Genomic DNA, 25,089 nt, shown 5'->3' on the forward strand with positions numbered 1-25,089 from the left:
TCTATTTTTAAAATCTAGATTTTTTTGTTTATACATATTTTTAGACTATATTGGCAAGGTCGTGGCCGTAGTCAGATCTCTATGATTCTTATATGTAGGTAATGTGTGTTGTCTGTATGTGCTATTTAAAGTTTATCGTGACTAGGGCGAACACGTGTTGTTATCTGCGTTTGTAAGAAGTATTTGCACGTTTTTCCTTAAAATCTATGGTGTTTAAATTTATTTTGGCACTTTAGTATTTCAATATAAGTAGTCAAAATTAAAATAAAATAATTATAGAATTGAGAAATTTCGATATTTTAAATTTATAACCACATAGCTCATAACATAGCATAGTTACCAAATTGTGTGTATATGCTTGGTTTCAGCTTGAAAGATTGGGTATCTTTAGACCCGATAGGAGGCGCTGTTTTCAATTTATGATCTGTTTTCTTATGAAAATGTTGGAGATAGAAAATGCTGAATAATATTTAACACCACTGACACTGATTCTGACACTGTTAGCGTGGCTGCTACCAACTAATTAGATCGCTATTTTCGTGTAAAGACCGCCAATTGTAGTTATAGTCCGCGTAAAACTGCTAGTCCGCTCCGAATATACAAATGAATCGCGTCGCCATAGCAAATTGTATAACTTCAGAGCGGACTAGCAGTTTGGCACGAACTATACGTAGGATTCTTTTTAATTCTTTATTTGTTACTTTTAATTTGATATAGTTAATAGTATTTGTATTGTATTTTTATTAAGCTTAGTTTACGTATTGAAATATGCATTATTGAAAGAAGTATAAAGTTCCTTACAGACAGACTTATTCTTGATAGATAAATGATGATAAGAATTAATGAATACTCAATTTTAATTGCTATAATTAATTGCTGTATATATATATACGTTACGTTTAATTAATCCATTGAGATCTTATCGGCTGCATCCAATTATGGAAACATGATTGAATCAGTTCGGTCTTGCGTTATGAACTAATAGCGAGATAAGAATACGATTAGGTTCTGTAATTATTGTATTGAATAGTGGCTTAGAGTGACGTAGAATATTTACTTCTTGCTGCTAATTTAACTCTTATAATGTGCGACAGTGAAAGATATATAATAATCATAATTATTTTAATATACCCATTTTTATTGAAACTAAACAGTGCAATAATTGAATTGTATTTATATATTTTTTTCTTTGTGTCGTTACGGAATCCAGGTAAAATTATTTCTGGGGCCCCAAGCGTCCAGAGCCATGGTAAGAATGTTAATATAATTATAACCAGTAAGTTCGGTATCGAAGAATTTAACTATTTATTAAGGGCCCCAGACAAAAATCGAGTAACAAATACTGTTTCTTTATTATTTAAAGGCCTACTCAATAGATTAAAAATAAATAATAAACTTCGAATTTTTTAGAATTAAGAATAAATAAGAATATTTTTAGGGGCCCCAGTCATAAAATCAAAGACCCGTCTTATGACAAGTACTTGTCACAAAAACGAAGCGAACTCTGTTTTGTCTTACATTCATCCTAAAAGTGCATATTTTAATATAAATTTTAAACAAAAAACGGAAAGAAGAAGAAGGCTGTCTTTTATTATTTAAAAGAAATTCACCAATCAGATTAGGGGAATAGAGAATAGGGATGAAAAATAACGATGAATAAGATAAAAGATGATATCAAAATACTTTGAAAACATCTAAAATACTTGGAACTCGAATGTTTTCCGTCAGGATTGAGATAGAAATGCGAGATAAGGAAAAGCTAAGATTAAATTAAGATAAAAATGTAAGATAAATTCAAGTTAAGATTAAGCAGGTGTTAATTTTTCAAGCGATAAGTAATAACTAAGTTATCACGTTTCTAAACTGCTTATGAGTACCCGTTATTAATAATCAATCTATCTGCTGTTTGCCTACGAAATATCGAAATTAGACTATTTTTCTTATGCAGAATTTCAATCTTTGGCATGAATAACATTGGATAGATTGATTATTAATCTCAGGCGTAGGTCTTAAGACCGAAGTGACGCAGTGGTTATCATACCGGTCTGACAAACAGGTTCCAGGTTCGATGCAGACAGGGAATCCTAATACGTTTTTTATTTCAGTTTTTAGTTTTATTCAAATAAACAGTAGTCTTGAGGGTCGAAAATCATTCTAACGTTAGGTCCCGGATTCGAATCCCAATGGAAATGGGTGGGTCTAGCCACTTATCATTAGGTGAACTACATGCTCGTTGGCTACTAGAGGTAGAGAAATTTAAAAAAAAACATATTTACAGTAAGTAATGACTTCATATCTCTGTCATATTTGTGTTACATTGAATCATGTTATACAATAATTGTATTATAATTACATACAAGCAAAGACATTATCCATTATCTCGCGACGTTTCCATTGTTTCGCTGTATTTATCTCGATTATAAATCGTAAAACGTTATTATGAAGCGATTATGTAAATAATTATATATATATTATGTTTATATGTTTATATTAATGTATTTGTAGTGTTTACTTTCGTCTATTAGACGTTCGGATAAGTAAATAACAAAAAAAGAAACCAGTCTCTTTAACACTAAAACAATGTAATGGAGCTTATGTCACTCCCACAATTTAAACGAATCCAACAACACCTCATATGTTAAAATCTGTCAAGCCGTTTGGCCTGCAGCGTGACAAAGAATGAGACATATATATTTAAACTAGCTGACCTGGCAAACGTTGTTGCCATATTAATAAAAAACAAGTTGTGACAAGTGAACAACCATTATCACTTAGGAGTGTGAAAAATAGATAGTAGCCGATTCTCAGACCTACTGAATATGCATATAAAATTAGGTGAAAATCGGTAAAGCCGTTTCGGAGGAGTACGGTAACTAACATTGTGACACGAGAATTTTATATATACGAGTAAGATATGCTTGAAAAACATTACTCTCCGCAGTCGGTTACAAAATAATTTATCAAATGTTTTCTTTCTCCTCTAATTAGGCCATAAAAGTATTTTGTTTTTCGAACATCAAAACATGCCGTTCCTCCTATCAGATATTATATCAGTTATTCCTACCTTTATCTTTCGTGCAAATATTATAAAAACACCTCCTTGTTTACAATTTCCTTCCGATATACGTTTTTCGCGCCACAGGAAGTTGATAAGGCTTATTTATTTGCCACTAACCTGTATTTAACTGAAACCGTAGACTTGTAACAAATTAGACTCCTCATGTTAAATTAAATATAAATGAGTACTGTAGTTAAAACATTTTCTTTGCTTTAAAACTGCAATTTTAAACACAGATACCTTTATAAATAAGATAGGAAATTCAGATCCGTCGATTGGGAGGCCTTGTTTGAACTAGCTGTTCCGTCTTTACTGTAAAAGCACAGGGGGCCCCGATATAAAGGGGCCCCGAAAATCAATATGATCGCCTATACAAACGATAAGATTTACGTTCAAAATTTATAAATTAATTATTCACTGGTCGTGTTTTATGTTTGTCTTACATTATTTGTAAGGGCCCCCGAATTTGTACGTGCCCAGGGGCCCCGTAATTCCTTAAAACGCCCTGACCACTAGCTACCCATCTACCTACCTACCCACTACCTTACCAGTCTTACCACTCAATCGGTAAATTAATTAAAACTATTTCAAAATTCAGTTGCAGTTTGCATGCATATTTCATACCTACATAGTAACAGCTAGTTAATAAAAAAACTAGTAATTAATAAGCGAATAAGCATTCGCGAACGCCCCCGAGTACATTGGAGATGTCGCGGTTGGAAAGGTCAGGGTTCATAGCCGAAGCTACCTGCACTGACGTAGCACTAGGCACACCGTCACACTAAACCGGTGTTTTTGTAATACATTGAAGTAACAGACAGTCTAAGGTTCCATAACCTAAGGGTAAAAACGGAACCCTATTTACTAAGCCTCTGTCACAGGACTCTATCTCTAGAACCGTAATATGTATATAGGCACTTGATTTTTTTTACAGTGCGCTTGAATTTTTTGAAGGTGGTAGAACCCTTTGTAGTTCGACTCCGGCGGCACCACCGCCACACCTATTCCTACCTAATAACAGCAGTGTTAGGCGCTGCTGTGTTCCGGTTTGAAGGGTGTGGTAAGGGAGACAGACTTTTCCGAGGCGTTCCAGCTTAGTCCTCAGGGGTAGCAGCGCATCTGTGGCTGACCTCAGGTAGGAATATCTAATCCTATCTAGGATTGATTACAGATGTCCATGGGCGGCAATAGCCACTTACCATCAGGTGGATTGCATGCTCGTCTGCTACTCCTATAATATAAAAAAAAGCATACTCTGTAAAAAATATAGCAGCTTATCTATACTTCTATACTAATATTATAAAGAGGAAAACTTTATTTGTTTGTTTGATTGTAATGAATAGGCTCAAAAACTACTGGACCGTTTAAAAAAATCTTTCACCATTCGAAAGCTACATTATCCACGAGTAACATAGGCTATATTTTATATGAAATATATTTGATAAATAGATTTTGAGGCGGTACAAAGTTTGCCGGGTCAGCTAGTGTAATAATATTGAAGTTACAAAGACTTACAGTTCACAGATGGTAGATGGCCACCAGTACCCATGGACATTTGATTTTTAACCGATTTTTCGTGACCAAAATTGCACTGATAGCCTAGCAGATAACTTGCTCTCTCGATCGAGGTTCGAATCCCAGGCTCTCATTTTTTAAAGTTATGTGCGTATCGGATATTAATTATCAATTGTTTTAACGGTGAAGGAAAACCGTGAGGAATCCTGTGTACCTGAGAGATCTTAAATATAAATGTTCTGAAAGGTATGTGTAGTCTACCAAGACGCACTTGCCCAGCGCGGTGGGCTATGGCCGAATCCTTCTCATTCTGAGAGGAGACCCGTGCCTAGCTTAGGACAGTCAGTAATGGTTTGACGACAACCGATTTTCCGATTTTTCCGATTCAAAGGCACAGATTATCGATCGATAGTGACTGAATAAGGTCGGAGGAGGCCCGGGGCGGTGTTGAATGAGGCCCTGGACAGAAAGTTGAATGTTGACCCCTGAGTTGTAGATATTTTTCATCGTCAAATCCGTATTTCAGTGATGGTTTCATTCGGGCGACTTTTTTCGCTGACATATATCGATTTCACAGATATTTTGGTCATGACGATGTTTTAAGCAGATGACACATTACATATATGGAAATTGTATCGATATGAACATTTCAACCAACTGCTTTTAAGTTGAGAACGATTAGCAATTGTGTTTGGAGACCGCCTCTTCTGCCCCATTAGTTCGCTAGTGTCTATACGTCATATATATATATATATATTTATTTATTTATTTATTAGATAATCCAACAGCGATACATATCATATTTTCACAATATATACAGTATGTTGTAAATTAAGCCAAAACAGGATTAAACAATTAGTATAGGCAGACAATTGACGGTGTGCGTTTATGCGTACGTTCGTGCACATGGGTATGTGTGTGTGTAAGTGTGCGTGTGTGTGTGTCTGTGTGTGACACATATTTTTCTTATTAGAACATAACGAAACTAGTTTTAAAATAATTAATTTTTGAACCCTTTGTGGTTCGACTCCGGCGTTACCTCCTCCACACCTATTTCTACCTAATAACAGCAGTGTTAGGCTCTGCTGTGTTCCGGTTTGAAGGGTGTGGTAAGGGAGACAGACTTTTCCGAGACGTTCCAGCTTAGTCCTCAGGGGTAGCGGCGCATCTGTGGCCGACCTCAGGCAGGAATATCTAATCCTATCTGGGGTTGATTACAGATGTCCATGGGCGGCAGTAGCCACTTACCATCAGGTGGACTGTATGCTCGTCTGTTACTCTTATATCATAAAAAAATAATATATATGTATACACAAGTTCAAGGCGTTACGCGTTACGCGTTCCGCCTACAGCGTTACGTAAATGTAACGTTACTATTGATAGATACGCGGTAATGAATAAACGAGGTCGCCATTTTTAAGTCACTGGGTCACGCCTACTTTCTAGAAATAGTACTTATTTTTAAGTGAAGTAGCAGTGATAGCCTAGTGGTTAAGAAACTCGGCCTCTCGATCGAGGGGTCCGAGGTTTGAATCCCAGGCACGCGTCTCTGATTTTTCAAATGTTTTGTGCGTATTAAAAAATTATTATCGCTTGCTTAAAACGGTGAAGGAAAACATCGTAACATAAACTGCATACCTGAGACTACCTTAAAAAAGTTTTCAAGTTTTACACTGCTGTTATTAGGTAGAAATAGATGCGGCGGTGGTGCCGCCGGAGTCGAACCACAAAGGGTTCTGGGACATCCTTCAAAGCGGACACTGCTGTTATTAGGCAGAAATAGATGTAGATGTTATCTTTGGATTAAAAATCGGTCTTCTAAAATAGGAGACCTCCTACGCAGTATGACTAGGCATTTTCTTTCAGAAATTTCGTTAAAAATTGCCGTTTCCATCGTAAAGACATTGAATATTAAAAAATATTTTTTTTTGCTATCCTACAAATATCTAGGTATCTTGCTAATATCTCAAATATCTTAACTATCTGAAGGAGACCTGTGCCTAGCAGTGGGACAAAAATTGTCGACGAATATTATAATATCCTTACGCATCGATATCGATATTCCAAAATGGTGAGTTGTCGTGGATTTGGCTCCACCCTCTCCCCACTCCCCTAATCTCACATATTCCCTAATCTCATATAAAAAAATATTAACTTGCATAATATTTTTATGAAATAGTTTAAGAAAGAAAGAAAGAAAGAAAACATTTATTTCGGTAAACATTACACTTAACGGTACACAATGAATTAATGAAGAAATATGTTTTACGGAATTTAACACTATTTCCTCGCAATTTGCTTTGGTTTTAATAAAAAAATACGTGATATATGCACATACTGTAATAACTAAAATAAATACCTAATCCGTTTTTTGCTGTTTATTTTATTAAAGGGTGAAACTGTGCTTGATTTCCTAAGGGTCCGTGGACTGAAAAAGGCTGGGAAACGCTGGTCTAAAGGCCTCACGTAATTCAATGAACGCCCCAAAGAAAGAAGACAAAGAAATATTTACGTAATTTCAGTCGACATACAATTTCGCAATACAACGTAACCACCTTGAACTTGCACGCGTTCACGTCGGCAAGGTCCTTTTTTATAACGGGCCGAATCTAGCCAGTCGCGAGGTCTGGATTGTATTTTTGTCTGGTGTTGAGATCTGAGGTGCGCGGAGCAGGCGGAAGCGACGAGAGGCGCGGACATGAGTTCATCCATCAGCCTTTAAAAGTCTTCCCATAGTCGTCTGAATATAGGCTTCCCCTAATCTGCGCCACTCTGATCGGTCTTGGGCCATCTGAAACCAGCAATTTCCCGCCGTCCGCTTCAGGTCATCAGTCCACCTGGTTGGAGAGCGTCCTGTACTTCTTTGGCCCAGACGTTGAGATGAGTAGAGACAGTAAAACTTTTTCGACTAACAATGACGATATGTCCAAAATAAGTGTAGATGTTCCAAAAAACACTTAGCCGCCTTATACCGTTGCAGTGTTCGAGACTTTTCCATAATTAAAAGTAAATACAAACTAAACTTGATATTCACCGAAATATAACATGATTCGTTGTCACTTTCAGTACATTATATTTATCTTATACACAAAATCTCGTGTCACAACGTTAGTTACCGTACTCCTCCGAAACGGCTTTACCGATTTTCACCAAATTTTATATGCATATTCGGTAGGTCTGAGAATCGGCTACTATCTATTTTTCATATCCCTAAGTGATAAGGGTTGTTCACCCTTAACATGTTTTATTTATATGGCAACACAACGTTTGCCGGGTCAACTACTTTTTGATAAAAATCTCAATGCTTAAATTTTTTTGGCTCTGGGTTAATTGTCGAGTTATTTTAATAAACGCCTAGGCTGTTGACTTAAAATCGGATATCCATATGTGACGACTTACTATCAGGTCAAAATTAGACGACAATCCTATTTACATTTGCAGACAGCTTTCCATGGAGAACAGTAGCTACTTAGATCAGCCACATTACATTCATTGTCAGCCGCACAAATCGTTCCTACCTTCAACCACTCAACATAATCAATAACTAAAGCAATTTGTTGCATTCACACTAGCGGAACAGTCGGTTACGCGCTCCGGTTCACTTAAACGGTAACTGACCACCGTTTGTGGAGCAAGGCCACGGCTATATCACGTTGGTTCGGTACGCGTAACACATTGGGTTTGAGGAAAACGTGGGTATCGTGAGATTGCAAAGATTTCTCGATAATGGTCGAGGAAGGTCTGTGACGACCTATAATCTGCTTGGTCAGGGTAATTGTCTGCGATGATACTGTCAATCAAATCATCATCAACCCGTTACTGTCTCACTGGTGAGCACGGGTCTCCTCTCAGAATGAGAAGGATTAGGCCTTAGTCCACCGCGCTGGCCAAGTGCGAATTGGTAGACTTTATATTCCTTTGAAATATTTTTCTTTTGTTTATGATTTCTTGAGTAAGTAGTTTATCGCGCGATTTTTCCTTAACCGTTTAAGCAAGTGATAATTAATATCTAATACGTACATGAAAAATCAAAGGTTCGGCAAAATCCCAAGCATTTGAATCTCGGACGTCTCGATAAAGAGACCCATTTCTTAACCATTAGGCTATCACTGCTCACACTGTTAATCATGGTACTCTTGGGCAACTCTTTGTATCCTACTTCTAGGCACTTATCTCACCCCATAAGTGGGAATATCTGTGACACCTGTTTCTGCCTAAGCAGTATTTGGCTGTAGCTGATGTGTTCAAGTTTGAAATGGGTAGAAATATCATGGATATATCTATTTAAGCATATTAAATTTAAGTAGTCCTCGATCGCAAAAGATGGTCGAGATGAAATAAACATCTTGTTACGAATATCCACAGGCTGTAATGAAAACTTGGCATAATTTTCAATTTGCGTAGGCTACTTCTAATAGACGAGAAAAATCTGTTGACGGCTACCCAGAGACGTCTTAAGAAATGTGTAATTAATCCAATTTTTTTCCTTGTCCACAGATCGAACGAGATATGAGCCACCAATCTTGACGGCACCGACCAATGGGAAGCCAGTGAACAGTGGAACTTAAAGCCCAAAATGTCGCACCATTTAGTGACCGTTTGCATGTTCTGCCTGCTCTGCGCAGCGCACACGTGCGGCTCGCACATCGACATCAAAAACGAAGTGCATTCGTACGAACCAACGTTGAGAGAACTCGAATATCTGAACGTAGATCTCGATAAACGGAGGATAGAGTCGAAGCTGCGCTACAATCAGAAGCTACAGAAGATTAGACAGAGAAGAGAGGTGAAGAATGTGCACCCTGGGTCGTACGTAGAGCAAATCTTCAAGGAGTATGGGGATGTTGGGTCAATGACGATGAATCTCACTGGGTTTAACAGAATGCTCGCGGGCTTGGAGCTCCATAAGTTAATCGAGGGTGGTGTACAAAGGACTGAGACTAAAGGGTATATTTATGGGGAGAATGGTGCTAAAGAAGATGTTGTTAATGTAAGTATGCCAGAATTGTGTTTATATTGGTTTAGAGTTAAGTAAACAATAGTCAGAGATATAGTAAAACGCAGTAGATTTCAATTATGAGCTCGTTTCAAGGACTGGGTTAAGATTAGATTTTTCAACTTTATGTACATGTATTAGAAATGACTTGTTTTAACGTTAATCACATAGGAAACATGCAAAAACATAAGCAGCGTGCAGAATATATCGGAAACGAATTCCTGAGAATTCTTTTTAGGCGCATAAACTCGCATTTTTATTTTCTCGTTGTCGTAATGCAATATGCAATAGGCCAAAAATATAATAGAATTATAACATTCATATTTTAACTCTTTAAAATATTAACAGGTGTTGCCTGTCTATTTCAGTGTGTTCAGAGTGCAGAACTAGTGACCAAGGTGAACAGTAGATTAAAATCTGATCACAATCACAGTGAGACAGCGCACCACGACGAAAATATCATATCAGAGGACACGCTACAGGCGATATGTCCGATACTTTTATACCAAAAAATAGCTCACACGTCAATAGAGAGAGACGGGTGTGTGAAAGAAATCAATCTACCGAATAGTAGACTAATAAGCAAAGATCTGACGGTAAAGCATTCGGACCATCCGAAAGAGAACGCCTACACGAAAAACATGTATGCCGTATGGTTGTATTCCTCGCTGAGTATCACAGCGATCAGCGCGTGTGGTCTACTCGGAGTGGCGGTCATACCAATCATGCATAAGACATACTACAACCATCTACTACAGTTCCTAGTAGCGTTGGCTGTTGGCACGCTGTGCGGTGATGCCTTGTTGCATCTCATGCCGCATGCGATGAGCCCGATGGAGCATGATCATGATGAGAATGCTCTAGAAGTCCGGACGTCTCATGATGATGGGATGTGGAAGGGACTAGCCGCTATGCTCGGCGTCGTCTTCTTCTACTTCATGGAAAAGGGCCTCACAGTCATCGTCGAATGGAGAAAGCGACGACAGAAGCTCGAGGACGACAAATTACCTTCAAGAGTACGGGTTTTGAAGGACGAAACCGTCGGCGGTTGCTCCGGTGGATCGAAAGCACCGATCACCAACTCTACAACGAATTCGCTAATGAAGATCTTTAAGAGAGATGACAAGGGTGATCCGACGACGAAAACGTGCAAGCATAAGTACTCAGAGTATCCATATTGTTACGACGAGATTGATACAGATACTCATGATGATCACCACTTGAGAGACGGTTTACCACCCAGTCCGAAGGCTAATAAGAAACACAATAACTCGGTTTCCGTGGTTTCGTCGAATGCCTTGAATCCAGAAGGCAAAGAGAATGAGCCGACGGCGAAGGATTGGTTGTTAAAAGCAGAATCTACACCGGCCGTGGTAGAAATGAACAACATCAAGCATAAAGAAGACGGTACGAAAGATCTCAAGGATGGTGACAGTTACACTGTTATACTCAGGTTAGTATTTTCATAGTAATAAGTGAATGAATTGAAGAGGTCTAAGGGGTGACTTACGAATAGTTTTAGTTTGCTTTCTTAGAAAAATCTCCAAGATTACACTGTAGGTTTGTCTTTTGTTTTTTTTTGTATCATATGAATATTATTTGTATTGTGTCATCTTGTTTTATTTTGTAATTAATCAAATTCATGACCTTTTGTTGATGATGATCAAATCACAAATCAATCTCGATTAGAAATTGTACTACTTAATAAACAAGTAATAAACATAAAGTTAAGCAAATGTTTGTTTGAACGTTCTAATCCCTGGAAATAACAGTCAGATTTAAAACAAATTGGTTATGAATATGATAGCCGATTTATTAATGAATATTTTAGGGTAGGTAATATCACACTACGAGTAGAGAACACTGTTTTAAATGCTCGTGCTACCGCAGGGCCGAACTTGTTTGCAGATTTATATCGGTGGTACGATTCGGACACCCAAAATCTTATAGTTACCTTCTTTCCAACACATATACAGCCTTCTTTCCAACATATAGATTAGTAAAGATTACTCACTCCTCACAAGAAAATGTACCCAGTTTTTTTGAATTGAATTAAAAAAGTTTTGCCACGTCTCCGTGCTAAAATGTCCCTAAAATATTCGAAATAATTATTTATTTATTACGTAAATTACGCAGTATTAGTTATTTATTCGTAAATTCTCTCTAAAAATGTTTTTATTTGTCAAGAATTAAAAAAAAGAACTTACTAATAAGCCGTTTGTGGCTTCATTCAATTTCAAGGCGGCGAAGCATCTTTACTAATCTATGCCAACACGTATACAATGTAATTCCAGGGAGCATTCCCGTGCGCACCACGGGCATTCCCACGCGCACGGCCACGTGCACGCTCCGCCGTCGTCGATGTCGTCCGTCGCCTGGATGGTCATCATGGGGGATGGACTCCACAACTTCACTGATGGGATGGCGATAGGTAAGGATTTTATAACATCTAATTGGTGTACCTTCATGTTAAAGATTCCATCGTTTGGCAAGTGGCCCTTGTGACTGTGACCTAGTCCTGTTCATTCTGAGACCCCTGACTGGGACGGTAATGGGTTGATAATGATAATGCGAGTAGACATACATTGTAGTAAATTATATAAATGGACTATTGTATAGTAGACATTGTATAGTAGACATACATTGTAGTAAATTATATAAATGGACTATTTTGAGCACAAAACAAATACATGCCTGTGATTTTGAGTGACACTAGTAGTTCTTCCAATACATTAATGTACTGTTTTCCTGCGTCGTTGGTGCAGTGAACACACGCTAATGAATTCAAGACCCACGACGACAGAAATCTTAATATCGACGACGAATTGGCAATAACTCGTAACTCAAAAAACGCTACTTTACATCAGAAGAAACGCTACTTTAAAAACACATAGAACGTAGTGCCACACTTTAATATTTTGCTCAATTTTGAATTAAATTTCACATTTTCTCATCGTCCTCCATTCCGTCATTCGTCCATATACATCGCATACTGAATAAATGCACGGCTCTAAGGACTGAAATCACTCATTTTGGTCCTTCAAGCCCGACTAAACAAAATAGTCACTTACATTTCAATTTTAATTTTAATTTCTATATTATTAATTTATTTTCAATTATCTAGGAGCGGCATTCGCGTCAAATATAGCAAGTTGTCAAGCCCGACATTAAAAAGAGACACTATTACTTTTAAATATTATTTTTTACTTCATTTTGTATATTATTAATTTATTTTAATTCTTTCTAGGAGCGGCATTCGCGTCGAATATAGCTGGTGGTTTCTCCACCGCCATCGCTGTGCTATGTCACGAGCTGCCACACGAATTAGGTGAGTTTATTTTTAATCTGTGTTCAAAATGACTTAAGTTTTTTATTCTTTAAAAAAACTTTTAAAATTCAAAGCAATTAGAATCTGTTTTACATGAAAATATCTCATGAAATATAAGCAGTCATTGTCACATGTCCAAATCTGTAATCTCAAATATATTTTTTGTCTCAATATGTGTCAACCTTCTATCGCCTTAAAAATTGTACAAGTCTCTAAATGTGACATCTAAACTAGAACAAAGTGAGCCTATCAATTAACCTTCTACTACCATAACATTTTTCAAGTCATAAAAAATTTTGAAGGTAGGACCTTTTGTGGTCCGACTCCGGCGTCACCACCGACACATCTATTTCTGCCTCATAACAGCAGTGTTAAGGGTTGTTGTGTAAGGGAGACATACTTATCCGAGCTATTTATCATCAGGTGGACTGCATGCTCGTCTGCTACCCCGATATTATAAAAAAAAGAGTTGGCCTATTAACCTTCTACTACCATAACATCTTTCAAGTCGTTACAAATTTACTTAAAAAGATTAACCATTTAACGTTGACCCCTCTCTTCTCTACCCCCAGGTGACTTCGCGGTCCTCCTGAAAGCGGGCATGTCGGTGAAGCGCGCGGTGTGTTACAACGTGCTGTCCTCCGCGCTGTGTCTAGCTGGCATGGTGTGCGGGGTACTGGCTGGTCATGCACCATCTGCTACCCGGTGGCTGTTCGCAGCTGCGGCTGGCATGTTCCTCTACATTGCTCTAGTTGACATGGTAAGTGCGTCAAAAGTGAACTACATGTATTTACGGGTAAAAAGTGACACAATTTGTTTTTGGGTCAAAAATGACCCAAATGGATTAGGGGTCAAAAATGACCCATGTGTGTTTAGGGGTTAAAAGTAACCTAAACTTATTTGCGGGTCAAAAGTGACCCAAATTTGTCTACGGGTCAAAAGTGACCAAAATTTGTTTACGAGTCAAATATGACCCCACGTGTGTCTATAGGTCGAAATACATTAAAAATAACCTACATACACATATCTGGGTCACGATTAAAGCAGATGTATGGGTCGAAATTGTCCCACACTATCAAGTATCGTACAACAACGTGTTGTCCTCCGCACTGTGGCTCCTGGGTATGGTCTGTGGGGTACTGGCTGGTCATGCGCCATCTGCTACCCGCTGGCTGTTCGCAGCTGCCGCGGGGATGTTCCTGTATATCGCACTGGTTGACATGGTAAGTTTCGATATGAAAGTATGGGTCAAAAGCGACCCACGTGGATTTACGTTTGAAAAGTTACTTAGGTAGGTTTACGGGTCAAAAGAGACCCAAATATGTTTACGGATCAAAATAACTTACGATGGGTGTATGGGTCAAGTGACCCATTACTTGTGGGGGAAAAGTGACTCAAATTGGTTTGACCTACATGGTCATTTTTGACTCCTAAACCGTTAATGAGACACTCATATTTCTCACACATTTAAATATTTATCAATAAGTTTACAGATAAAAAGTGACCTAAATGCCTCCAGTGGGTCAAAAATGGTACTATGATTAAAATATGCCTCATATCATAACTAATTAGAATGTTTTTTCTTTTCAAATGAAGTAACAATCAAGTTATATACAATTTATATATATAATCCTATTTTATTTTATTCTCCCCAGATGCCAGAACTGAGCACGTCCCACAGCAAAGAGGGCACTCTATGCCAGTGCATCCTCCAGCTCATGGGGCTCATGACGGGCATAGGGATCATGCTCGTAATAGCCCTGTACGAACACGACTTGAAAAACTTATTCGGTTAAGCATTACACCCCAGTGTTAAGTGTAAAGTGTGAAACAAAGTGATAATTGTGAAGTGAAAGTGAAATTTATCGGTGAAAGTGGATTCCTAAATATACATACTAAGTTGTGAAGTCATATTGACTGCGGTGAATATTAACGGTACGTGTAATATAATTATATATTAATGATAATGATATGCTAACGAACTAATGATTGTTGCATTTAGTTTTTTCTTTCTTCAGTAATGATGAATAGATTTGGATTTGTAGATATGTCTGTCTAATGAGTGAGATTCAATTTTGAACTTGTTTCGATAAATATTGTAAATGAAAATAACAGTATTAGTATTTATCTCTCACTTCTCTATGAGTGAGTGAGATAAAAAATGCCGTTTTTTTGGAAATCAATTTTTATTGAATTGAATTCAATATAGTCGTATTTTAGAGGTGTTTTTTTTCATTTGGGTTTATTCAATTTTGAAAATATTTAGAATAATTAAAATTAACTTATATTTCCATACTAAAAATATAAATAAAAGTTGGTTTAAACTTGCAAATATGGGGATATTTTTGGATTTTGAGTTTTTGAATTGATTTCCAAAAAAATAGTTGATGAAGTTGCAACACGATCCAATTTTCATCTGGTAGTTATTAAGAAAAAATATTGTAATTGACAATAAAATGTATAAAAACATGACATTCATTCATAGCAAATTGAATTTCTTTTTTATAAAACCATGCATTTTAATTTTAAGACATATCTAGTGATTTGAATCTATTACATTCATAAAACCGTACGAAACTATACTTCTTTGTTGTAAAAAAAAAATATGTGCTACAAAAAAAAATATGTGTTACATCGTCGCGCAACTTCGACCCACACTAAAATACATATTTCCCAAATGCGCCAAAAGAAGTATAACTTTACAATAACTGATATACAAAAATGCATTATTATAAGAAATTGAAGTTGTAATTAAAAATTTTTAGTTCGGTTCACTTAGTGTAATCCTTTATGAGGCATATTAGTTTAATATTCTGTTTCATTGACTTACCGGTGGACTCAAAAATTTCCAATATTACGCTACAAATGTCAAAATGTATTACAATGGTCATAGATTAGTAAAGATACTTCGCCGCCTTGAAATTGAATGAAGCCACAAACGGCTTATTAGTAAGTTCTTTTTTTATATTCTTCACAAATAAAAACATTTTTAGAGTAAATTTACGAATAAATAACTAATACTGCGTAATTTACATAATAAATAAATATAATTATTTCAAATATTTTAGGGACATTTTAGCACGGAGACGTGGCAAAACTTTTTTCTACTAATCTATGACAATGGTAGATAAGTTGTCATTTGACAAAATATCAATGATGCTGTTTAGTGCTATAAAAATGTACAAAAATTGTTATTGAAATAATTAGAGTAAAGAGCAGATTTCTAGATTTTTATACAAAATCTTTTTTTCGCTTCACACAGACACAATCTCCTGAGTCATTGATGTTTGACATGCATTTCAGAATAAGTTATTACCAATTGGCATAGATTAGTAAAGATTACTCACTCCTAACAAGAAAATGTACCCAGTTTTGAGAATTGAAATAGTTGCGTAAAAAAGTTTTGCCACGTCTCCGTGCTAAAATGTCCCTAAAATATTTGAAATAATTATTTATTTATTATGTAAATTGTACATTGTAATTGTAAATTACGCAGTATTAGTTATTTATTCGTAAATTTTCTCTAAAAATGTTTTTATTTGTCAAGAATTCAAAAAAATAACTTACTATAATAAGCCATTTGTGGCTTCATTCAATTTCAAGGCGGCAAAGTATCTTTACTAATCCATGCCAATTGGTAACTAGCGAAGTCCACTGGGTTTAAGTCAATGCCTATGTTTATTATTATTTTTGGGTGCTGTCAATATTACCATTGCCTAGCGTTGCATTTATCTAAACCCACAATTATGTCGCATCTTTGGTCCATTGAATGGTTACATTTGGTTTGTAATAGTCAGAGGATGCAATTTTATTTTTGGGTATGTGTGAAACTAGATAAAAATTACTATTTCGCGCCAAAAATCCGCCATTTTGATTTTTTTTTCTAACGCCTATCTAAGGACACTCGGGTCATTGAGACGAATATAATGACACCTTAACTGTCGAAATTCATCCAGCCGTTTGTTAGATCCGATCAAATAAAGAAAGACAAACATACAAGATACGCACGAAAAACATAACCCTTCCTTGGCAGTCGGGTAATAAAAGTAAAATTGTGTTTTCTAACTTTTGTCTCAACGATAAGTATTTCATTGTATAAAACTTATGTACGTTGAGGGCCAAAAATTGTAATATTTTAATGGACTACTTGCTTAAAAAAAATTACACAATTGATGTATATGTAAAATTTCAAACTGCAAAATTACAATTGTATGTGTAAAATGCGAGAATGACGTGAAAACACTTTAAACAGTACCAAACTATTCAATGCATTGACTCGTGTTTACGGTAACCTCCGCCAGACGGCAGTAGTGTCGTAAGGAGAGGCAGCTGAAGGCAACGCCTGATTCTAAAGCCCGCTCCACATTCTCGTGAGAACGAGAGACAAACCCGATTCATATCGGCTCTACATTCTCATTATTCTACCTAATAACAGCAGTGTTAGGCGCTGCTGTGTTCCGGTTTGAAGGGTGTGGTAAGGGAGACAGACTTTTCCGAGGCGTTCCAGCTTAGTCCTCAGGGGTAGCGGCGCATCTGTGGCCGACCTCAGGTAGGAATACCTAATCCAATCAATCTGGGGTTGATTACAGATGTCCATGGGCGGCAGTAGCCACTTACCATCAGGTGGACCGCATGCTCGTCTGCTACTCTTATATTATATAAAAAAAAAAATCTTGAGCTTTTCTCGCGTGGTTCTCGCGAGAATGTGGAACGGGCTTAATGCATTTCTCTCGAGTGCATGGTATTTGCACTTGCGGTAATGTAATTCTAAAGATGCAGTATTTAATTAAAATTATGTTTTGTTTGATTAAATAAACAATTCTGATAAATCCTATTAATTTTCATATCGACTCTTAAAAGGCAATCTTTACTTTTAAGTAAATTTTACAGCAAAGTAATTTGAACTTGAAATATTTACAAAAAAAATTCAAATAATTGATGGATTGAAAATATTTCTATGTTAAATCCATTTCAATCCGACAATTAAGTGAGTTTATTATATATTTAAAAATAATATTTTTTGAATATTTCAATTGTAAATTATTCTTCTGTAAAATTTACGTAATATCGCTTTGTAATAATTGCCTTTTAAGCGTAGATATACACAGGAGTATGTCAAAAAATAATCGCGTTACGCAAATATGTACATACATACATAAAATCAAAAATTTCTCAATAATGAACTAGAATTACTAATGTTTTGTAAATCAGTTTTATTTAAAACGAAATTGACAGTTCCTTAAACATTTTTAGTATCAATTTATTGATATTTTGTCTATATTATCATGTTTTATGCAATTTGGTTAGACACAAATAAAGCTATATACATATTGTATGTATACTTATGTGTAACTTGTTTCCATAAAGAGTGTAATTCAAAATAGCATTCGTCTATTTCTCGCACATAGACAACAAAAGAGAGATAACGTCGTTGAAGTGACAATACCTCCTAACTGTAGATATGCTTATTTTACAGGAGAAGAAAAAAACGATTCACTTTTTAGGTTTTGATTACAGGATTTGCATATAACTTTTAATTTAATGTTTACAGGATTACGTATTATTTTGATAACCAGCAATTTAAATAAAATGATGTATTCTTGTAAAACCGTCAGTTAGGAGGTATTGATCTTATTATAGGGAAAAATCATTATGGAATAAGAAGTTAGGATTTATTGCTAGAAATAAAATTTGTACTGTAAAAATCAAAACTTTAATAAAAAATTAAGGAAAGAGAATTGTTATTAACAACAATATAATCAACACAATAACCAACGAATTTTAGGACTGGTTTCACCAGTTACAAATCGTCCATACAAACGCGTTTAAGTTATTTCAAACTTAACTTTTATTATAATTAAAAAAATACAATTCACTAAACAAAACTAGGTAGAAATTAAATTTTAATAACAAAAATAAAATATTTTAAGACTTAGGCAATCAATGGTAGAAATTATGACATGCCATGATAAGACATGACATGCAATGGTGAGATCAATTTTAAATGCTATACCAACTTTCTAAATTATAAATTTAAAAATACAAATAATTAATCAGCAATACAATCAACTAAATTAGCTACTTTTTAAACAAATTTTAAAAATTAATCCAATTTAAATCTTAGGCAATGTATCGTAATAATTGTGACAATCCGCTGGTAACACAGATTTTAAACTTTGCAAATGGTTATATTTCGTAATCGAAATGGGAAGTGGTTCTGTATTTAATTGGCAGTAGGTGGCAATGTCTTTATTTTTTGACCTTACTGGCAAATTTACCCAATCGTCGTCAAAATTCAATTTGACTGTGATTGTTCCGTCAGCGGAGTACTTGATAGCACGAATATTAGTTACTGTGGGATCACCCACTTTGCGTCCTGGCCGAATACTTGAGTATCGAAAGGTTGAGGGGTCTGCATAATTTTTAACAAAGCTATGATCGACGTCCACTGTTTCGTAAGGAAAGGGATGAGTGCGGGCTTCTCTAGTGACTCTAATGTAGTCACTAGGTAAATGGATCTCTCTGTTTTTTAATTTCCTTTCAATGGCACTATGGACAGAGTCGCACTCCATTTGAGTGTGACCAGGCTCTAAAAATTTTTGTTCAATGCTGACACCATGCTTAATGCTCAAATTAAGTAATGCATTACTTAAAATATTATTCCTGTTCTGATACGTGCATCCATCTGAAAAAATTACAATCGGCAGAGCACTAGTAATACAAAACCTTTCTAAGTAGTCAATAATAAACGTTGTGAAAGTACTCGCTGTCAAATCAGCCGCCGTTTCAACAAACCAGTAACAGACTGTGTGGTGGGTAGTCAAGTTATAAACAGTAAAGTTATGGGTCGTTAATTTAGTTTTGAAATACAATGCACTAGCTGTCAAATAAGGACACATTTTAACAGCTTCAAGATCCATGGTTAGCAGAATAATTTCCCCTCTGGCTGCTTTTGCTTTGTCCTCGTCCTTTTCACGTCTTGCTCGGTTTTTTCTATTAATATGTGCGGTATATTCAGCTGTGTCAATGTTTCCTACTGCATGGCTGCAGCAAATGTCGCACATGTCTTTTTTCAAGATATATAAGGAAAGGTTCTTGTCATTAAAGGACTTTTCAAATGTGAATCTAGAAACAGCGGTAACTGCAGTGTCTATACAGAACTTTTTGTACTGATTGTACAAATCAGTGATAGACCTGTAAGTAGGTTCCAAATAAAGTTTTGTTGTCTCTTTTCTTCTATAATGCGACGGCAACTTAGGTATGTTATCGAAGAAATAATTAAGATTTGACATTTTCTCTTCCGCTCCTCGCCTAGCAGTTCGAATGGTTAATCTATTTTGAATGTCTTGACATGGTAGCATTCCAAGTTCCGATTTCCTTACCCACGATTGGATGGTGAAAGGCCCCAAGCAAAAAGTTTTCAAAAACATATTTCTACACACCTGTACTTTATTATTGGAATCTGCGTCCAGCGGGAGAAAATAATGCAAAGTACCTTTGCGTCTTGAACTAACGTCAGAAGTTCTTCGAGACACGTTCGTGCGGTTGATTAGTCCTGTAATGTATATCTTTCTCTGATCCCAATTCAGGTTATTCCAAAAGTAACTGAATATTTTCTGTCTACACTCATCCGTAATTTTATTGCATAGTCTGTTTTGGCTTTTTTCGCAGAATTTGGATTTGCACCTTTCTCCTATTTGTTTACATGGCCGGGTTTTATTATGTTCCATTTTCCTTCCTCTTTCTTTAGTGAATCCTAAATATTCCTTACCTTCCATTCTCAGTCTTTTATTCTTATTTTTTTTCCATTCATTCATATTTCTAACTTTACGACGTTTTCTGCCTTCATTAACATCACCGTAGAAAACATTTTGAGAAGCGCTTGATGTTGTAGCTATTTGGTTGTGAGTCTCCTCGTCATTTGATGACGACGAAGGTGCGTATGAGCAGGAAGAACTCTGAAACGTATCAGTATCACTCTCATTTGAAAAATTGGCTGTTACTGGAGGATCAAAATGAGTGACTGAATGTAAATTAATAAGTAAAGATGGGCTTTCTGATTCTATTCTTGCATCTGATATACTGTGATGAAGATGTGATGAGGATCTATCTTGACTATCCATATCAACTTGTAAATTTTCTGAAGGTGTGACATTAAAATTTATTGATGGGGGTACAGAGCAAGCTCGTATTTCCTTCATTAACATTGAATCACTTGTGAGATCTGAGACAGAAAGTGATTTCGGAATAAACAATTTAGGATATTCACTAAGAGATATAAACTCTGAAGAATTTTTACTAGGCGTTACGACAGAAGAATCAGCCACTATAAATTCTGAAGCGTTTTCATTATGTGTAGTCCTCTTGACAGTAGAATCAGCCACTAAAAAAAAATTAAACAAATGCATAGGTCAATTATATTAAAAATAATAAAACGTACTTCCACAATATTCATAAACATTTTTATTTTCGAAAGCAGATGACCAATAGAAGTTTTGCCATCATGACTTACCTGTCAGCAAGTTTTCTTGGTCATGACGATTTTCAGGATTTAATTTTAGGAGACTAATCATCTTTCTAGCCCTATAACCTTGATACCTTTTCATCATTTAAGTTGGTGCACACACCTGTAAAAGATTTCATTACTATTTATACTAGTCCGTTAATATAATATTATCCTAAATAAGATTATTAACTCGATTAACGAAACTTCGTAAAGAAATACCTTCTATCTGCAATTTAAAAAAATGAATAACACTTTTTCTAAATCAAACCCAAGCCGAACAGTATTTAAATACTTAAACAACTTACCTATTCCTCAACAATTCCTTTAAATATCCCAATTGCACATTAAAAACACTTTTAATGAAGAAATCACCACTTAAATAACTTTTGTGTATTATCTCGCGAAGCATCAGAGCACTACTAAAACGCCGTGCCATAAAAACAAGTTCAAACTTGCTCTTAGCATCTCTCTCTCGCTCTGTTATTCCGCGAAACGGCTACCGCCGGTCAGTAGATCGACGAACACGGCAGAGTGTAGTCGATTGAACAAGTAGATAGGAGATATTACCAAAAAAAAAATACGTAAATATTTACTTGAGCATATAGGAGCTATTTCCACAGAGTTTTAATTGCTATTTAAAAACGAAATATCAGGTAGAAAAAAAACTAGGCCATGCTAAATAGAATTTTAAGTCTATTGCAATAAAAAAGTCGATTTCTTAAAAAATGTTAGTTAGGAGGTATTGTCACTTCAACGACGATAAAGAAATTGCAATTTTAAATGAAAACCTTTACTGAAATTAGTTATTTATGCAATTATTTTATTAATCCCTATAATAAACAGTATACATATAAATATAAACTGACAGGCATATATAAACTATTGTAGTATATGTCATGTCTTTCATATTTCTTCAAGTTTCAAATAATTTTTTGAATACCAATTTTGAAAATTCTTTTTGACATTTATAAAATGCTCAATATCTACATACTCTTAAGACTTTCAAAGTTATTTGATTTGAAATCTTTAATCCTGCTTTTGTGAGATGAAAGACATATATATCTTTGTAGTTGATATTATGTTTATATACTAAAATGTAAAGGTGTGCGTGTAGGTATGTATATAACTATGTAAATATACAGTATTTTACATGTATTACAAATGAACTTAATTTTCTTTTTAATGACAATCATATGTTATTACATACTTGTTATTACATATAATTGTTCCACAACTAGAGAATTAAATATAAAAAACGATTGCTTAAAAATATAGTCTATGTCACTCCCACAATTTAGACGAATCCAACGACACCTCATATGTTAATCCGTCAAGCCGTTTGTGCTGCAGCGTGACAAAGAATGAGACATACATACATACGTTTGGAAAACATTACCCTCTGCAATTGATTAAAAATTAGATGAATAGAAAATTAAATAAAAATTGACATTGGTGATATTGTATGTTAGCTTTTATAGCTAAAAATGTTTTGGATTAAATATAAAAACATTGTGTGTCACAAAATTTTAGTCCTAAGTTTAGTATGTGTATTCAAAATGAAAATATGATTTTATTGGTTTAAAATTATTGATGTTTAATGATTATAAATTTGTAATGTATTACAAAATTTGTATTCTATTATAGTCCGCGCCAAACTGCTAGTCCGCTCTGAAGTTGTTGCGAGCAGGTGTAGTCATACAATTTGCTATGGCGACGCGATTCATTTCTATATTCAGAGCGGACTAGCAGTTTTACGCGGACTATACAAATGCACAGAAAATTTGTGGGTCTATACTGTTATTTATGTAGTTAACATGAACACCCCACGCACACATAGAACTCAAAAAAACCCAGACCCAATAGGGACTATGCCGTTACTTAAACTTATTTTTATTAATGTACTTATTTTACGGTGTAAATGAATTATTTGTCAATGCATGCATTTGTATGAGATGTATGGAAATGAACCAATGTGGTAGCATTTTTGTTTAAGACCCTCGCCTTAAGATCATAATAATAAGTGAAATATATTAATAATAATTATTTGTTTTGTTTTTTATTTTGTTTTTACGCTTTTTACATACATACTGCGCAATTCTGATTTAAGAAGCAAATTTTTCAGGTTAATTAATGAAAATAGATTGCCATTACAGATAGATTTTACACTGTTTCACCGACAACCATAAAATAGACCATACATAATATGTATGTATATAATATATTTATATAATAACATTATTATTCAAAATTAAAAATCACGCTATAACTGTTATTGAAACTAAAAAGTAATCATCATCATCATCATCAACCCATTACTGTCCCACTGCTGGGCACGGGTCTCCTCTCAGAATGAGAAGGATTAGGCCATAGTCCACCGCGCTGGACAAGTGCGTATTGGTAGACAACACATACCTTTGAAAACTTTTTTTTTTTTTAAGATTTCTCAGGTATGCAGGTTTCCTCACGATGTTTTCCTTCACCATTTAAGCAAGTGATAATTAATTTCTAATACGCACATAACTTTGAAAAATCAGAGGTGCGTGCCTTGGATTTGAACCTCGGACCCCTCGAGCGAGAGGTCGAGTTTCTTAACCACTAGGCTATCACTGCTATCAAAATAAGTAATAATTGTTGCAATCTAGTAACTTTGCGATGAACTATCTCTAAGGCGCTCGAACAATATCGCCACGAAAATCGTTAATCCTGAGGATGTCGATAAATACAATGGTACAAAATTATTAAAATCGTGTACTGTCATTGGTTTTTGATAATCCTTCAATATTTTGAATTAAACCGAACGTTCAAAGTGGATAGAAATCTTGTTCAAAGATTCCGTTACTGTTACGTACATACATACATACAACCCAAGCTAATAAAAGCGTGTTAAAAATAAATAGGTCTATCTTTTATATTATAAAGGAATTACTGCAGTTCTATGTGGAGTTGGTTACAGGTGATGGGTGGCAGTGGTCACTTACCATCAGGTGCAAGTTAGTGCTAAAAGATTAAAGTTTAAATATTACCATCGTAAATCTATAAAAAACCTCGTTGGTAAGAACGGGGTCGCTATGTTGACAACAATGGATCTAGGCCGAATATTTTTTGATTTCCTCTTCAATAATTATATTTAAACTTATCAGATTAGAAAGATTAAAAAGCCCTCCCTATTTTCACGTGTCTATAAGTTGAAATATATTCAGTTTTATTTTTGTAATATTTTGCTCTTCCAAACATATTTTACGTAAACTATTCCTTGATCCACTTCTGGGCACTGGTCGAGTGCTGATTGGTAGTCGATGCCAATTTTTATACAACGCTTATATAAATATGCAATAATAAATTTAATTTCCAAAATTTTCTATCTAAAATAGATTTTTTCACTAACTTTTATGGTCATTGTTAACTTTTCCATTTTCGTACGCATTAGGAAGTGTAAAAATTAAATGTAAGTAAATATGTATGTTTAGGATAAAATTAATTTAAAATGATTTTATGTATTTATAGTGGATACGATTTCGCCTTTATAAATATGTAATTTATTCTCAAATCTTCACGTTATTTATTGTATATTGTTCCTAAACTATCCTTCATTTTTGTTTACATTTATTTTATTATTAATCCAAGTAATAGTATGTAGTACATTCCACTTAACAAAAACCCCTCGACCGTGATTGCTAAAATTCCGT

General features: G+C 35.2%; 1 protein-coding gene across 3 annotated transcripts in view; it reads left to right on the plus strand.

Annotated features, from left to right (window-relative positions):
• Positions 1 to 17,064, plus strand: part of foi (solute carrier family 39 fear-of-intimacy) — a 55,128-nt gene extending 38,064 nt beyond the window's left edge. For all 3 annotated transcript variants that reach the window (XM_073081607.1, XM_073081609.1, XM_073081608.1), the window contains exons 2-7: positions 9,071 to 9,563; positions 9,938 to 11,022; positions 11,864 to 12,000; positions 12,817 to 12,897; positions 13,470 to 13,657; positions 14,553 to 17,064. In XM_073081607.1, coding sequence (XP_072937708.1) covers positions 9,150 to 9,563; positions 9,938 to 11,022; positions 11,864 to 12,000; positions 12,817 to 12,897; positions 13,470 to 13,657; positions 14,553 to 14,693 — 2,046 coding nt within the window. In that variant the 5' untranslated portion in view covers positions 9,071 to 9,149 and the 3' untranslated portion in view covers positions 14,694 to 17,064. The remainder of the gene's footprint in view (positions 1 to 9,070; positions 9,564 to 9,937; positions 11,023 to 11,863; positions 12,001 to 12,816; positions 12,898 to 13,469; positions 13,658 to 14,552) is intronic.
• Positions 17,065 to 25,089: the final 8,025 nt, after the last annotated feature.

The sequence above is a fragment of the Epargyreus clarus genome, unplaced genomic scaffold, assembly GCF_041222505.1.
Source record: "Epargyreus clarus isolate Ecla_fem2 unplaced genomic scaffold, WU_Ecla_fem_2.2 ptg000016l, whole genome shotgun sequence".
Classification (NCBI taxonomy): Eukaryota; Metazoa; Arthropoda; class Insecta; order Lepidoptera; family Hesperiidae; genus Epargyreus; species Epargyreus clarus.